Source organism: Physella acuta, unplaced genomic scaffold (assembly GCF_028476545.2).
Source record: "Physella acuta isolate Inbredline_101_S28 unplaced genomic scaffold, ASM2847654v3 ptg000911l, whole genome shotgun sequence".
Classification (NCBI taxonomy): Eukaryota; Metazoa; Mollusca; class Gastropoda; family Physidae; genus Physella; species Physella acuta.
In genome coordinates, this window is record NW_026732428.1 from 247089 (window position 1) to 264206 (window position 17118).

The 17118-nt window shown below is 35.9% G+C and overlaps 2 protein-coding genes across 5 annotated transcripts; both read right to left on the reverse strand.

Moving 5' to 3' along the window:
* Positions 1–533: 533 nt before the first annotated feature.
* Positions 534–7797, reverse strand: LOC131953148 (uncharacterized). 3 transcript variants are annotated; one of them, XM_059316198.1, is made up of 9 exons: positions 7657–7797; positions 6355–6466; positions 6014–6061; positions 5450–5529; positions 4980–5034; positions 3715–3883; positions 2648–2754; positions 2046–2147; positions 534–888 (listed from the first exon to the last, which is right to left on the reverse strand). In XM_059316198.1, exons 2-9 carry the CDS (start codon positions 6460–6462, stop codon positions 880–882), a joined length of 678 nt encoding a protein of 225 aa, XP_059172181.1. In that variant the 5' UTR covers positions 6463–6466; positions 7657–7797; the 3' UTR covers positions 534–879. The 3 variants fall into 3 exon arrangements, with proteins under 3 accessions (XP_059172181.1, XP_059172180.1, XP_059172182.1); XM_059316197.1 differs by having other exon boundaries at positions 7645–7727; XM_059316199.1 differs by having other exon boundaries at positions 7580–7724.
* A 1642-nt stretch (positions 7798–9439) lies between these two features.
* Positions 9440–16581, reverse strand: LOC131953147 (uncharacterized). Of its 2 annotated transcripts, none has more exons than XM_059316195.1 (9): positions 16270–16581; positions 15937–16063; positions 15130–15177; positions 14881–14957; positions 14049–14103; positions 13751–13934; positions 11272–11378; positions 10788–10889; positions 9440–10091 (listed from the first exon to the last, which is right to left on the reverse strand). In XM_059316195.1, the coding sequence occupies exons 2-9, from the start codon at positions 16048–16050 to the stop codon at positions 10050–10052; spliced, it is 729 nt and encodes a 242-aa protein (XP_059172178.1). In that variant the 5' UTR covers positions 16051–16063; positions 16270–16581; the 3' UTR covers positions 9440–10049. The 2 variants fall into 2 exon arrangements, with proteins under 2 accessions (XP_059172178.1, XP_059172177.1); XM_059316194.1 differs by having other exon boundaries at positions 15937–16075.
* Between the last annotated feature and the right edge of the window lie 537 nt (positions 16582–17118).

A 17118-nucleotide genomic window follows, 5' to 3' on the forward strand; every position in this document is an offset into this window, starting at 1 on the left:
TCTAGTCAGTAACGTATTCAAACAACGTGTTTTTTACGAGTTGTCTTTTTACGAGTTGTCTTTTTACGAGTTGTCTTCGTTTACCCAAAAAAAGTGAAAAGATAAAATCGATAGCAAGATTTTAATGCAAACAAACAGACAAAGACTAAAAAGTAGAAAATAATAATCATTAAAAAAGTTTTTAAAAACCCACGTTTTCTGATTGAACTAAAAAGTAGAAAATAAATGCTATAGGCCCTACATCACAATAATGCAAGCGATCACTCTACTATAAGCGAGCAAAAACGTGGGGCGCCGTGATTTTCTTACAGTTTCTAATACTGTTGACTCTCTACAAGCTCCCTAATAAAAGTCAATAGTATTATCTAATCAATAGTAATATAACTTTTACTTCGGCGCCCCACGTTTTTGATCGCTTATAGTAGAGTGATCGCTTGCATTATTGTGATGTAGGGCCTATAGCATTTATTTTCTACTTTTTAGTTCAATCAGAAAACGTGGGTTTTTAAAAACTTTTTTAATGATTATTATTTTAGATAAACAAACTTAAAGCCAAAGAATTTCTTTCTAAACACAGGCTACTAATACTAACACTGCACACCCACACACCATTGCTTAAATATAATAAAGACAAGGATTTGTTTTACATTCCTGCAACAGACGATCGACGTAGAATCATATATATATATATATATATATATATATATATATATATATATATATATATATATATATATATATATATATATATATATATCATACATATTTTTTTCGTATATTTATATTTTTAAAGAGCAATAATAATGAATGAAAGCTTTTTGCTGGGTAAAATATGTATACATGGTGTCCGCTCATTTGCTCCATCCTGGTGCCTCTGTTTTAAGTTTTCTGTTTGAAGACAAATGTATTCTGGTCAGTGGTCAAATGCAATCAGGAATAAATAGTATATTATTATATATACGAAAAGAAAGCCACTAAAATATGAATTGGAAAAGGGTGTAAAAAAAAAGTAAAAAATGAATGTATCAATTATTTTCTGTTAGAATATTTTTCTTCCGAATCCAAACAGTGATGTTGTGACAACCGCTTGTACTTTTGTTTAAATTATCTGATATTTTTTTTTAAATGTGCCATAGAATGTCCGGCTTTTTAGTCGAAGTATAGAGATAAGTGGCGAGCACACCAGAGTTTCTTCCAGGCATCTCTTCGAGATGGAATTTATGTAGTAAACATGTAAACATATACTTTTACTAGTGTCCGCCCCCCTCCCCCCGGAAAATGTAGACCGCCCCCCCCCCCCGAAAATATCAAGTGCAACCCCCCCCCCCCCCCCCCCCCGAGAAAAAGTTTGGAAGAAACACTGGAGCACACATTTCTAGAAGGTGATGACGGCACATTTTTCTAGAATGATCGTTCAAGCAAAATTCAACAGAGTTTACCAGCGAGGTTATGATATGTTTGTTTGGGTGGAAGAGATTTGAAGTTTTATGTTGTAGAGTAACTTTTATAGTTTGTATTGTTTATTTAATACATACAATTTTTTACACGTAAATCAGAATCATAAAAACCTGTTATATGTTAAACTGCGTTATATGGATTAAATTCTGCATAGAAGAACTATTACGGTGGACAAAAGAACATGAACTTCTTAGAGTTTTATGACTGTCCAGAGGTAATAGTGTCCAGAACTAGCCACACTCAGAAACCCAACATGGTTGGGTCGGTAAAGTCTCGAGTTCGAACCCCCGGACATATTAAGCTGGGGGCAACTACCGATCTAAGAGAGAAAACTCAAAAAAGCATCATGAAGCAAATCTAAAAAGAAAAGCAGGCTGAAATTGGAGTCAACGGCCTATATGGCGCATAACACAGGTTGACACGTAACGTTAACGTGTTGGGAGAAATCCGTCAAATTTTACTATTAAGAACGAAGAAGAAGAAAAAAATTATTAAAATTACATAGGTTATTAGTGAAGAGATGACAGCGGTCAACATAAAAAAATAAAACGCGTCCAATCTTCAAGTCAAAACACTGACTAAATTACCTGGCAAAGATTGTTATGGTCTGTTACAATTTCCGTCAGGTTTTTGGGGCTTAACCGGAAATGAGATTTTCCAAGCACATGGGTTTCATAAGCTTGCAGCATCTGTTACAAAAAAAGTTGGCTTTGTCTTTAATTAAATTATGAAACATCATTGTTTAATAGCTACTGAATTATAAAATACGACAAATAAATTTTTTTATAGAAAAGCAGTTTAAGGTGTAAATTATAAATCCCTACTCTGTTCGATCGTGGATATTTAATCTTTAAGTCATTGAATTGTTTCTGATAATGACAAAAATGTCGACCACTAATGACGTCATACTTAAGGGGGAGGGGTTGGACATTAGTAACGATATGTGACGACATGAAGTCGGGGGTTTGTTCAAAAGTATGACGTCACACTAGCACTTGATTTTTAATTTTAAACTGAATTTAGAATATTTAAAGACTTCTGTATATTTTGATAAAATTTTGAGCAGCATACTAAATGTTGACCGGCTCAATTTTAAATCAAATAAATTAAACAAATAAATTGCTGTATAAACCTACCGTTAGTACCATAAAATTACAACAACACTAACACAACAAACACCACAACCTACTTGATATGCACATCTGGTGTTGGGCATTTGACCACCACGTGAGGCCAGTCCAGGTAAAATGACCTCCTTGATCTGATGGCCGGTGTTTTTTCTATTGTGGTTTCTTACTGCAAGACAACATTCCATGTCAACAAGACAACATCCCATGTCAACAAGACAACATCTCATGTCAACAAGGCAACATCTCATGTCAACAAGACAACATCTCATGTCAACAAGACAACATCTCATGTTAAACAGACAACATCACATGTCAAAAAGACAACATCTCATGTCAACAAGACAACATATCATGTCAACATGCTTGCCCTCTATTGTTATTGACGTGTACACACTTAAAAGCACGATAGGCTACCTACTCGCTAGAATGACAGCCCTCAGTACATTATTATAGATACGTACACACATGAAAGCACTATAGGCTACCTACTCGCTAGAATAACAGCCCTCAGTACATTATTATAGATACGTACACACATGAAAGCACTATAGGCTACCTACTCGCTAGAATGACAGCCCTCAGTACATTATTATAGATACGTACACACTTATAAGCAGGATAGGCTACCTACTCGCTAGAATGACAGCCCTCAGTACATTATTATAGATACGTACACACATAAAAGCACGATAGACTACCTACTCGCTAGAATGACAGCCCTCAGTACATTATTATAGATACGTACACACATAAAAGCACGATAGACTACCTACTCGCTAGAATGACAGCCCTCAGTACATTATTATAGATACGTACACACATAAAAGCACGATAGACTACCTACTCGCTAGAATGACAGCCATCAGTACATTATTATAGATCTGTACACAATTAAGCACGATAGGCTACCTACTCGCTAGAATAACAGCCCTCAGTACATTATAATAGATGCGTACACACTTAAAAGCACGATAGACTACCTACTCGCTAGAATGACAGCCCTCAGTACATTATTATAGATGCGTACACACTTATAAGCAGGATAGGCTACCTACTCGCTAAAATGACAGCCATCAGTACATTATTATAGATGCGTACACACTTATAAGCAGGTTAGGCTACCTACTCGCTAGAATGACAGCTCGCAGTGCCAGATAAGCGTTAGGTGTCTGGGAGACGCCTTGTGGGACCCTCATGGTGGGCACCATGATCACGTGATGGATGGGGTCGCCCTGGTTGTACTTGTGTATGTCTGGCTTGATGCACTTTATGCCAGACACGATGGCTGCTTGGCCCTGGGAATGGTGGGTTTATGTTTCAAATACATACAAGGAATTGTGGGTTTATGGTTTAAATACATACAGGCAATGGTGGGTTTATGGTTTAAATACATACAGGGAATGGTGGGTTTATGGTACAAATACATACAGGGAATGGTGGGTTTAGGGTTCAAATACATACAGGGAATGGTGGGTTTAGGGTTCAAATACATACAGGGAATGGTGGGTTTATGGTACAAATACATACAGGGAATGGTGGGTTTATGGTACAAATACATACAGGGAATGGTGGGTTTATGGTACAAATACATACAGGGAATGGTGGGTTTATGTTTCAAATACATACAGGGTATGGTGGGTTTATGGTTCAAATACATACAGGGAATGGTGGGTTTATGTTTCAAATACATACAGGGTATGGTGGGTTTATGGTTCAAATACATACAGGGAATGGTGGGTTTATGGTTCAAATACATACAGGGAATGGTGGGTTTATGGTTCAAATACTTACAGGGAATGGTGTGTTTATGGTTCAAATACTTACAGGGAATGGTGGGTTTATGGTACAAATACATACAGGGAATGGTGGGTTTATGGTACAAATACATACAGGGAATGGTGGGTTTATGGTACAAATACATACAGGGAATGGTGGGTTTATGGTTCAAATACTTACAGGGAATGGTGGGTTTATGGTACAAATACATACAGGGAATGGTGGGTTTATGGTTCAAATACATACAGGGAATGGTGGGTTTATGGTTCAAATACTTACAGGGAATGGTGTGTTTATGGTTCAAATACTTACAGGGAATGGTGGGTTTATGGTACAAATACATACAGGGAATGGTGGGTTTATGGTACAAATACATACAGGGAATGGTGGGTTTATGTTTCAAATACATACAGGGAATGGTGGGTTTATGGTTCAAATACATACTGGGAACGGTGTAGAGTAATTGTAGTGTGATTTGCAGTGTAATTGTAGTATATATTGTAATGTAATTTGTAGTGTAATCCTAGTGGAATTTGTAGTGGAATTTTTGTAGAGGAATTTGTAGTGTAATGTGCAATATAAGTAAACAGAGCAGGATTGATAAAATCTATTTACAACAAGCAGTTCCCCGTCGTGTTCGTCCCGTATGATTTCAAACACCTCGTCCTGTCTGCAGGGTAAACAAATGGGCAACAGTTACTTTTTAGCCGTACTGGGGGGGGGGGGTGGGGTCTTACATAAATCACATGACAGTTCTAGATGAAGGGGGTTCAAACCTCTGTGATTATCTGTGTCACACTTTTGCTTTTTAGAAAGTAATGTTGAATCATAATTTTAGCAGTTACTTCGCATTTTTAAAAGGTTTTTATATTAATTTTAAATGCTACTATTTGGTGGGTTGGGGGGTGAAAGCTTGTAGTATGACATCGGTTTTTTTTCGGGGCTTTTGTTACGATTAAAAGTCGTTCAAAAAAATGTGATGTTTATCTTAGCTAAATCATTAAATAAAATTATAAAATCCACAGTCGACTACAAATTTCGTCTTACAAAACATCATAATAAATTCTCACATAATAAATACTCACATTGACTGTCCAAAATGGGCGATGAAGGCCTTATCAATGCCACCACTTCCCATGATGCCAAAGCTGTTGGCTGTACATACCTGGCGTAATGTTTTTGAGGGATGCGTTTATGAAATTTTGATTCACCTATTGCAATGGTAAAAAGCTAAGGACAAGCTTTCTACGGCTACGATTTACAATGTAGTTTTTAGAACAGCCCCGTATCATAAAGTGTAACATACATATTATATATAAAAAATGATCGGAGACAAAATATCCCAGACAAAGTATCTCACGGACAAATGATCTCAGGAAAATAATCTCAGGACAAATGATATCATGGACAAATAATCTCAGGACAAAAGATATCAGGACAAATGTAATTTGATGTGTGTCACTTGTTTTTTACAGGGTCTGGGACCCCCCCCCCCCCACCTTCCCCGTCTACGCCCCTAGCTGAACATCAGGTGGAATTGTAGAAGGTGCAATGGTTCTGCCAAGACACAACACTTTAAGGCTAAAGGACACTGTCATCAAATACTAATAAGAACTCAGTTGCGAAGGTTGTACACTTCTGATACTCACAATGGCGTCAGCAGCTGGGGCGTCAAGAAATACATCGCCTACAGACGGCTGGAAATATGAATGCAACACATATTTATATGTTCGTGAGCTTTGTAGAATACAGGTGCTATATGCGTGTTGACATATGTAAGCTATGTATGTTAGAGGACGTGTTCATTTTGCTAAATGTTATGATAAGATATATTCAAAAAATTACTGAGTATAATTTTTAGACAAAGATAAAATTTATTTGAACTTTAAAGTTTGATGAATTATGTTTGGATTTTTCCGAAACTTCAATGTTAAGCTCCTTTCGTTTAAATAAAGTTTAAAGAGTAGCCTAGATTTCCGTGTGTGCTGACCTTGAACTTGTCCCCATATTCCTCAAACGCCACTTCCACGGCACTAACGAGGTCCTTGTTTATGTCACGAAAGTGATAGGTCACGTCCCTATCGGCGACGATATCCATGGTTCTGACGGAGCAAAAGGACGTTAACAGATAACATGATGATACCACCAGTGTTCAGCTTAGATAACAACAACAGTGAACCCTGTACACAAATGTTGGTGTGTTGCTTGCATGTTTTTGTGCTACTGCTATTGGGCGTCTTCTCAAAAGTTGGTGGGCTATTCAAATGTTGGTATGTCATTCAAATGGTGGTGTGCTACTTGGATGGTTATATAGAGGTGTGGTGGATGTTTATTGCCCCTCCCCCTTTTCAAGTGAATTATTTTGCATAAAAGGAAATACAATAGACGTAAATTTAAAGCAAACACTTGTTACAATGAATATATATATATATATATATATATATATATATATATATATATATATATATATATATATATATATATATATATATATATATATATATAATTTTGATTGCGTTAGATTTCAGTGAGTCGGATTCATCCAATTATTTTTACACATACACACAAACACACAAAGTGAAAGTGTACAACTTCTGAAATGTTTTTGAGGAGATTGTGAAGAGTTTCAGCAGAAGATCTTTGATGCACGTTGTTATATTATTTTCACCTTCAGTAAAGCCGTAACCAACCAGAAAATTAGTTCACAATTGGAATCACCAGATCAATAAACATAGCCTACTACAGAGGTGCAGGGCCCATGACTAGCACAATAGATCTACTGGGTTGAATGTCCCGGTTGTACATCATTAGTTTGTAGCTGCTAATTTTATTTAAGAAGTTTGACTACAATGCTATTATCCCCTAGAGCCGGCAGACTTGAGAACTACACAACGCTGCGACACGTAGTGGGTCGATTAGCCAACACCATTGACCTTAAGAAAGTGGACTTTGGCTTCAATAAAATAATAAATACGATTTCATACCATTGAACCTCACTCGTATATTTAATACCTTTGATATTAAATTATGTGTTACTGTGATACCCTCAAGCTCAGTCATTGTTCCAAGTTTTAAATCAGGCATTGTTACTTTTACTTATCCGATATGATTAGGTCATCCATTTTAGTATTTTTAGGATATTGGTTTAGACTAACCTTTCAAGCCATTGGGTGGTATCTTATATAGGCTATTCTAGAAACAATAGTGTACTATACCTAATATTAAACTCAACAGAGCATGTTTATGTTTACTTGTGCTTCTATTGATGAGTAAAACACACATTAAATGTTACCTGGTTCAAATGGAGCAAAAAGAACAAGAAAGACAATATGCCTGAGTAATCAGCTGGTATAATATCGGATATTTCCTATTTTATTTTTTCAGAAAATGCTTTACGGCGAAATCCCGATAAAATCTACGGCATTTGTTTTTGTTGTGCATGGTTTTCAATATAAACCTGTTTTGTTTCGCATTTTAATCACTCGTGAGACTTTTATAAATTTTATGATATATAGTATATATACATTTATAAACGTCGTACAAGTGTATTATCCGTTATTAAGGATCCTCCATAATTGAAATCAACCCATTTTAGTGGAGGGGGTAAGGGGTCATCCATAAATGACGTCACACTCGTAGGGGGAGGGGGGGGGTCCGTAATTTTGTGACGACGTGTGATGAGGGGGAGGGGGGAGGGGTTCAGATGTTGCGACGTCACATTTTTGCATTATAAAAAAGCAATGTTAGAAAACGAATTTTAGACGTTATTTCGCGTTTTAGATAACTGTTTTAATAAATTGTAATAGTTTAGACAAGATTTTGGAAAAATATCGATGTTTTTAAAAAATTCAACTGCAATTTTGAGGGGGGGGGGGGGGTTGTAGGTTGAGGTGTGACGTCATTTTAGGGGGGTCTGGCTTTTTGTGACGACGTGTGACGAAGGGGAGGGGGGAGGTTAAAAAACGTCAAAAAAAACGTGACGTCATTTATGGATGACCCCTAAACCAGATTTTTTTCGGTGCCAACCGTCACAAAAAGTCAGACCTCATCACGTCAAAATCAAGATGTTTAGTTAGTTTCCACTGCTGTCATCACCTCCATCCCCCTCCCCCTCCACACACACACATACACACACAAACAATTTTGAACAGAAAGTAATAAACTGGCCACAGCGAGAGCATATGCTACAATCTGGCAACTGTTCCCAATAAAGACAGCCTCCGTAAATATGCCTGACGACAAAAGGATCCCTGTCCTTGTAATGTATCGACATAAGAGAAAGACCACATCAACCAACTTGATCTTTTAGAGATACAAGCTTCTTGCATAGACTTGACTTATTCCTTTAGATCCCTAAAGAAGCAGAGGGCGACAGCTACACTTCCAATTACTGTTTCCAGTTTCTCCCTTCATCTGGAGCCATGTCAACCACGCAGCCCTTGTTTGCCTTTCAAAAGTCCTCGATTTTTTTTTCTAGGCCTGCTCGCTTTTACAGTTTCTTTTTTTTTAAACCGGTGAAAAATTATTTTTTTAATTCTACTGAGGCCGATAGCCACAACGAAGTGTATAAAGAAATGTAGTGGTTTAACTTTCTTGAAGCATTTTACCAGGATTAAAGACATCCAAAAACTAAAACTAAAAGCAACAATAAGGCTAACAAAAGGGGCCGGTGAAAGAAAAAGTGAAAGACAACACAAAGGACGGGGTGGTTATAAAGAAAGACTGAAGAGAGAATGAAATCGGGGAAACAGATATTATATAGTTGCGTCCCAGCAGTCAAGTTTTATTACAAAACAAAACAAGAAGAAACTCATTTTTAAAATGCTGATACCTAACAGAAGATGTAAGGAGACAAAAATAAATGACAACTGTCATTAAGAGAAAAATACTTGGCATCCAGCAAAAAATAATGTAAAGGATTCCTTTTCTGTGCGGTATATTTTTTTAATTGGCTGCTTCATGTTCTACTCGAACTTAACCCGTGACAGACATGCCTGACACTGACAGGCATACACATTAGGACTTGACAAATATGTTGTTTGACAAATATAAATTGAGAAGAAAAAATTATTTTTCATGGCTTTATTTACAAGAGTAAACCCATGTCTCTCTCTCTGCCACAAAACTATGCTGGCCAATCACCCCATTGACTACACACAAAAATTTACACACAATCTAATGTCAAAAAACTGTTACACATCATTCAGAGTAAGGGACAAACATTCATGGCATTGGTTTGAAATTGGTTGAAACAAAGCTAGCTGCCTAGTCACTGGATCAATTCAATTAAAAAAATATTTTCTCCTTCTGAACATTGTTAGTTAAGATTTTATGTTCTTTTAGAGTAGTCCACAGGTGACACCACTTAACTAAATCATATTTTTAACCACTTCCCCATCCTTCATCAGAAGTAAATATCTGGTTTCAGCCAACCCCCCCCCCCCCTCCAAAGTCAAATGATAAAAAGCATCAAAACCCATCCTTACTCAAATAACCACAACTAAAAAAAAATTAACATGAATTGGGTTTAATTCCTTTGGGAATACAAAAAAAATTCTACCTCCTATTTCTCTACACCCCCCTCCCCCAAACACAAACAACCTCTCCAATATAAGATTAGTGATGTTATTTATGGACTACCCATGTGCTGATCATTTTTCTACTCCCAGCTTCAGACACGTCACCTCAATTGTCACTGTCAGTTTCATCTGTGCTCGTGCCACCAAACTGTAGGAGGAAACATAAGAGTGAGGCATGGGTCTACTGTAACTAGTCAGATGTAGGTTTGTGTTATGGGAGAAACTAGTGAGACTGGTCAGTGTAAAGAAACTATTGATAACACACAAATAATGGTAATCCTAATAAAAAAAATTGATACAACAAGAAACATTGGCTATATGAAAATACAAGTGTAGCCAAAAAATATTTAAGTCCTCAGCATTTTATTTAATTCTTAAACAGTCACTATTCGAATAGCTGTTGTTTTGTTTTGTTTTTTAATAATTTTTAATTATATCCCTCCCTCAGATGACCAAATGAAAAAATACATGATTTCGGTCCATGTCAACAATAATGGTTTTAAAATGTAGGAGAGCCAGTGATGGTACTTGCCATAGCTCATTGCTGTCAAAGACAGGCACTGTACAATCTATAGTGCAAGATAGTCTTATCTCTCATATTTTCTTTACCAGATTTACCTCACACATTTTCTAGTGGTCTCTCTACATATCTCACAGGTTTACCTCACATTTTCTGATGGTCTGTCCACATATCTCACAGATTTACCTCACACATTTTCTGATGGTCTCTCCACATATCTCACTTTACCAGATTTACCTCTCACATTTTCTGGTCTTTCCACATTTCTCACAGATTTACCTCACACATTTTCTTGTAGTCTCTCCACATATCTCACAGATTTACCTCACACATTTTCTGATGGTCTTTCCACATGTCTCCTAAACTTTTGGGTTTGATTCTGAACCTGTCCTCTCCCTTTGCAAACGTTCTGTAAGCTTCTAGCATCTGAGGATAAAAAGTTCAGTTATTCAGTTGAATGCATACAATCATGTGTTCTCTGTAATGAACTAGTATGACAATAAATAAAATCCTGAATGCTAAACTCCAACTTGGCAACTTTCACTAACATAACTGAATACCATTCAAATACTGTCCAGAGAAGAGGTGTGGCTTAAGCCTAAAAAACATTTGTTATGTTGATTGCTGTTCTACTGAGTCTAAACTTGAACCAGCTTTAGACACCCTAACAATGCTAGCTAGCAGTAAAAATAAACTTTTTAGAGTAAAGACAAGACAAAAGATTCAAAATAATTGATAAACGTACAACCCTAAAATTAGTAGTTTAAACAGCTTTAGACCAATTTTAAGGGTTGTTGTCAATGCTTACCTGATAAGCACATCTTTTCTTTGGCATTTTGCCAACCATTGTGCCCAATCCAGGAACAAGGACTCTTGTAATCAGATCTTTATCATTTTCTTGGTTATGTTTTTCCACTGCAATATTATTAAATTATGATTGTTAATAAGTGAGAATTGGATGGATATTTTCAAATTATTTATTGCTTTTTTTTTTATTTAAATTCAACAAAGTAATATGTAGCTTAAGAGTGTTCTTAACTTTTTAAAAATTCGAATGAATATTATGTTCCTTGAGTTTGTTATATCTTTTTTACTTCAAATAAATACAATTTGTTATAATTTTTATTGCTGACTCTAGGCTCACTTTGATTTATAAATATGACCATGTGACTGCAAGCAGAATGTAAACATCAATATACTAAGAAAGAAAATCACTCATTGAAAAGCTCTGTAGGAAACAGACAAAATGTAGAAACCCAACACTGTTGCTAGCCAGCTGTCCCATTAGGACAGTGGTTCCCAACCTTTTTCGAGTGGCGACCCCCTTTTATAAAAAGTAAGTGACCCGCGACCCCCATAGAATTAAAAAGCCGAAATTAGTATGGAAATTAATAAGCACTAAAATAAGATTTTCTAGTAGACTTTCAATATGAACTACTCTTGATAACTGTTTTAATAGCATGATTAAAATTGCATACTATTCACTAAACCTTCGTGGTTAAGTTTTTAATTTTTAAAAAAAATTGTTAACGCCAACCTATGTCATTATAATTATCTTAATTTTGTTTTTAATCGAAGAATAGTGTTGAAAATATATTCTCGAAAAGTCAATCAATTTTACGTTTGGGTATGAATGGTGAATACTACACCAAAATTGTGTCTGCAGTTTTTCATCTTACACGGAATCATTCTACAAATCAAAGAATTCATCTTGTAATTCATCGGGAATGCTGGCAACATCAAGGGAAGAAGAGAATGGGTAATGCGTAAATGCAGATTCTTCTTTTTTCAGCTCAGAGAAATAGCCATACAGTTCGTTTTCAAGAGATTCAAGATGCCCAGAAATCGCTTCTTTCAAAATTTTAATTATCTCACAATCAGATTCATCTACCACACCGCAGAGTTTCTCAAATTTACAATATTTCCAAGATTTGTTTTCTTTACCGATTTTGCAGCTTTGATAAAAATGCCCCGAGATTATCATGGAAAGTTATAATATTCGTTCATTTTCCCTGAAGCTTCAGGTTAAGTTTATCTTGATGTTCGAACATATCTGCTAGGTATGTTACTCTCTCCAACCACTCTATGTTGTTTAAGTATACCAAAAAATCAAAAAGTCTTGTTTCTTTTGCACTCCCAAGAACAATTTGATTTCAGATTTCAATTCAAAAACACAATTTACAACATTTCGTTTGACAGCCAGCGTGCTGTAGTGTAGAAGAGCAGAACCTCGTGATCTATATTAATGGTTTTGCTCAGTTCTTTGAAGGCTCCAGATTTTATATAATTTACGACTTATACTAGCAATGGACTCTTGATGTCGATTGGTTAGGGCAGTGGTTAGGGAGCTAAATCTTTTCTGCTTTCTGAAAGCCCGATTTTGAGCTAAACATAGATGGCGCACCATCCGTACAAACCCCCACAGCCGTTCTAACCCATTTTAATCATCCAGTTTCAAAAAAGATATTTGTTTTCTCCATGCTATCTTCACAAAAGAGCAACTCTTTTATCTTTGCTATCATCCGCATGAATATAGACACAGACCAGCAACTGCGAACACGAACTCACGTCTGTTGATTTATCAACTTGAAAAGCAGACAATGGTGAAAGCTTAATTTCAATAAAAATGTGTTATTTAACATTTACGTACATGCAGCGTTTGATGAAATTTTCTCCTATTGTTTTTTTTTTTTTTTTTGCTTGGCATTTTCTATCGCGACTTCATTTGATGCTTGCACTAATGCTGGTGAAAACTTCCTGTTCGATCAAGTGTCTGGCGTTTGCAACTAGCTTCTTATCGACGAAAGAACTCCATATATTTTTTGGTGTGTTCCGAATGACTCGTCTCAAATGACGTTTTTGTTTTGAAGATTTCATAGATTCGTGACTGAGAACAACCTTGTACAGTGCGCTTTGTTTCTTCTCTATTACATTTCCAGTGATGTTAATGAAGCCGAATTTCAAACATTCTTCTAAATATTTATGTTTTGTTTCAAATTACTAAGGTTTAGTATACCAGTTGGCGACCCCCCAGAAAGACCTTCGCGACCCCCAGGGGGGTCGCGACCCCCAGGTTGGGAACCCGTGCATTAGGACTATCAACAAGTCTCAGGACAGCTGGTCTGGGCTGGTTTTTTTTAACTATCCCTCAATTGTAGCCTCATTCTTGTGTCATTCTTTAAGTCACATCTGCAGGTTTTTCATGGCCTGGCTCTTTGGTATTTCCACGAGAGGGCTAGTCTAACCTAGCATGTCAAACTTAACGGTAGGTACATTTTAAGCCCTACCTTCTAAGATAACAGCTCTAAATGCCAGGTACGCATTGACTGTTTGTGCCACATTGGAAGGGACCCTCATGGTAGGAGCAGAGATCAAATATCTGATGGGCTCCCCGTGATTATATCTGCACCAGTCTACGCTTGGATCTCTCATGGCACCTTCACGATAGGCTGGTATGATCACAGCCTGGCCCTGGAAGTCAAAATTGTTTTTTTTTAAAATCATTTAATTTTTCTTTTTTATCAAGAAATCAGTTTTTTTTAAATTAAAACAAAGTTCATGAAAAAATGTAAACAATTTTCTTACCACAGGTAATTCTCCTTGAAATTTTTCACGCAGTAGTTTTTGAAGACTGTCTTGCCTGAGGGAAACAAAAAAAAATTAGAATTTTTAATTAGTAGCAATGCCATAAACAAAATGCAGCTAAAAAAATACTGTAAAGACTATTTTTAACAGGAATTATGTATTTGTTGATGCTAAAATAATTATTTGTTTAAACAAAAATGAAGACTGATAAAATTTTAAGAAACAAATTAAACAAATGATGTTTACTCTTCAGGACTTCACAATAATGAACAGTAAAAATTATTTTTACTCTTCAGGTGTTCTCACGAATAAACAGTAAATATTATTTTAATAAGTTATGAATGGCCTCTGACCAACAGCCTTAGATCATCATCTTTTCCTCTTATGTATCCAAGACACATGGGGCAGATAGAGTTGAGCTTAGTTTGTTCAACACTATGCCCAATTGCCTTTAATTTCCCAAATGTGCGTCAGAAGCAGAGCTAGATGGACAGAGGTGTCCTACAGATTCCAACCCAGGATTCAAACTAGAGTGAGTAGTCGTGTACTCTACCATAAGACCATGTCATACCAGACAGTATTGCATATATTTTTAATAATTGCAAAATATATCCATGATTTAAATGCAATGGCCTTTTGAAAATGTAAAAACACAATGCAAAAATCAGGTATCATAGAATGTTTTTAAATAAACATTTAGCAAATCCTTCATGTATACGATTTAAAAACTGCCTAATACTGTCCACTGAAAATAAAATTTCAGCAAGATTAGAGAAATGTTTAGGAATTTTATTTGCTACTGCAAAGTAAAATCAAAGTTTGAAATACTTACATCTGACCTCCAAAATGTTTTGTATAAACGTAATCAATCCCTCCATCCATAAAACCAAAGCTATTAGCTGGCGATACCTGTCAAATTATTGTAATTTAAGGGTCATACAAAATTCTTTTAAAATATTTTACTGCATTAAATTTAAATTGGCTGTTTAAGTGAATGATTTTAAAATAATTAGTTAGTCTACTGCTTGATAGTGTGTCTATAGATTTTTAAATTTAAAAGAAGTGATATCCTAAAACTTACAATAGCATCTACTGCTGGAGCTCCTTCAAAAATATCCCCTTTAGATGCCTAAAGATAATAAAACGTTTACAAAATTTTAATTCAAAAAACATCAAAATCAGATTAAAACTTGTACTTGTTAATTACCCATCACAATAGATTAATACCACGATTGCAGTGTTTCTTCCAGACTTTTTTCTCTAGGGTGCACTTGAAATTTGGGGGAGGGGGGGCCGTAGACTTCCTTCGGGGGGGGGAGGGGGGTGGACACTGTTAAAAGTATATATTTTCTATATAAATTTCATTTCGTTCGGGGGGCGGTAGACTTTCTTCGGGGGGGCAGAGCCTCCCCCGAAGAGAGAGATGCCTGGAAGAAACTCTGCATGACTGATTAACATATTAGATGCTTAGCCCTACAAAACTGTTCAGATCAGTATAGCAATCACTTTTTTTTAAATTTCATTTGTATAAATCTCAGCTCTGATGGAAACCATACTCACAATTGGGAAGGTAAACTGTGAATAGAACTAACTAAACCATCCTCTCATATGCATTGGTCTAAAAACAGATATCATCTGCCCTATAGATCATAAGATCCTAAAAGGATCTTTTTTTTAAAAATGTTTTCCAAAACTCCTATTATTAAATGCTATTTAAATCATTACATTTCCCTACTGCGAGTTTTTTTTTTATTTGGAAACTGGCTTTTAAATCAAATATAAAAAGACAGTTTCCAAATTTAAAAAAAAACAAGAAATATGTATTTTTAAAAAACATTTTTGACATTTTATTTTTCTTTGATCAGATTTTCTGTTTTAACTCATGTACCTTAACAGTTTCTTCGTAGTCCGCGAACATTGAGCTCCATTCATCTACTAGCCGCTGATCCATGTCTCTGAGGTAGTATGTGACCACTTCTTTATCAAATACTTCCCTTGCCATTTCTTACTGTAAGCTGTATAATATACTGACAAAAAAAATTCATAACGTTATTTAATATTTAACACAATCTACAAAATATCAAATAATTTTTAACAGCAGTAATAACTACAAGATCTAAGTTAATTGTGGCTAGTTGTGAGAGATATCCCATTTAGCCTAATATACTACAGGATTATTTAAAGTATGACTACTAAGTAACAAGATTTAGTAACTCCATGCCTCTTGCACCACGTCGATAAAAGTTGCACATATAGAATGACACACTGAACACTGCTCAGTGCTGCCGACAGTCCAGACTCCACCGTTGTGATTGTGATTGTGACGCACTGACTCACATACTAAATTAAGTTCTGATAAAAACTAATTTTAACTAAAGTAGTTAAATCTGAAATGCTAAAATTATTGGTTTGAATAGTTTACTACTTTAATATATCTAAAAATCTAGACTAGCTCAGAGATCTAAATGAAAACTGAAGTCGTAGGCCTACTAAACTAAAGTAAACATATTTGTTTATTACACCCTTATCAACAAGTCGATGGGAAGCTACTAAAAAATCTGAAACTGTATGTTCTCTAAAGTACCCTCCCTTTGCAATAACTATGTTACCGACCTAACCGCCTCACACACAGTACATTGCACTACAGCAGGGGTCTCCAAACTACGGCCCGCGGGCCGCATCCGGCCCGCGAGGTCATTTTATCCGGCCCGCGACGATCTTATTGTCCACTGAATAAATGTTGGTTGGAGATGGCTGAGGAGCTTTGCACAGAAAATTCAAAACTATTTGAAAATGTAGCTTTGTGTGCAAATACAATTACTCGCCGTGTTGCAGACATTGGTGAAAACATAGTGACTCTAATAGTGAAAAATGCAAGCAAGCTTCGCCATTTTTCAATTGCAATGGATGAGTCGCTGGACAGTTGTTCCACCTCTTCTTATGTTCATTAGTGGTGTGAAGACATGAACATAACACAAGAGCTGGCTTGCTTACATAGAATGTATGACACTGTTACCGAAGAGGATATCTAACCATAGATAGTTCAGAGAGAAAAAAAATCGCAAGATTT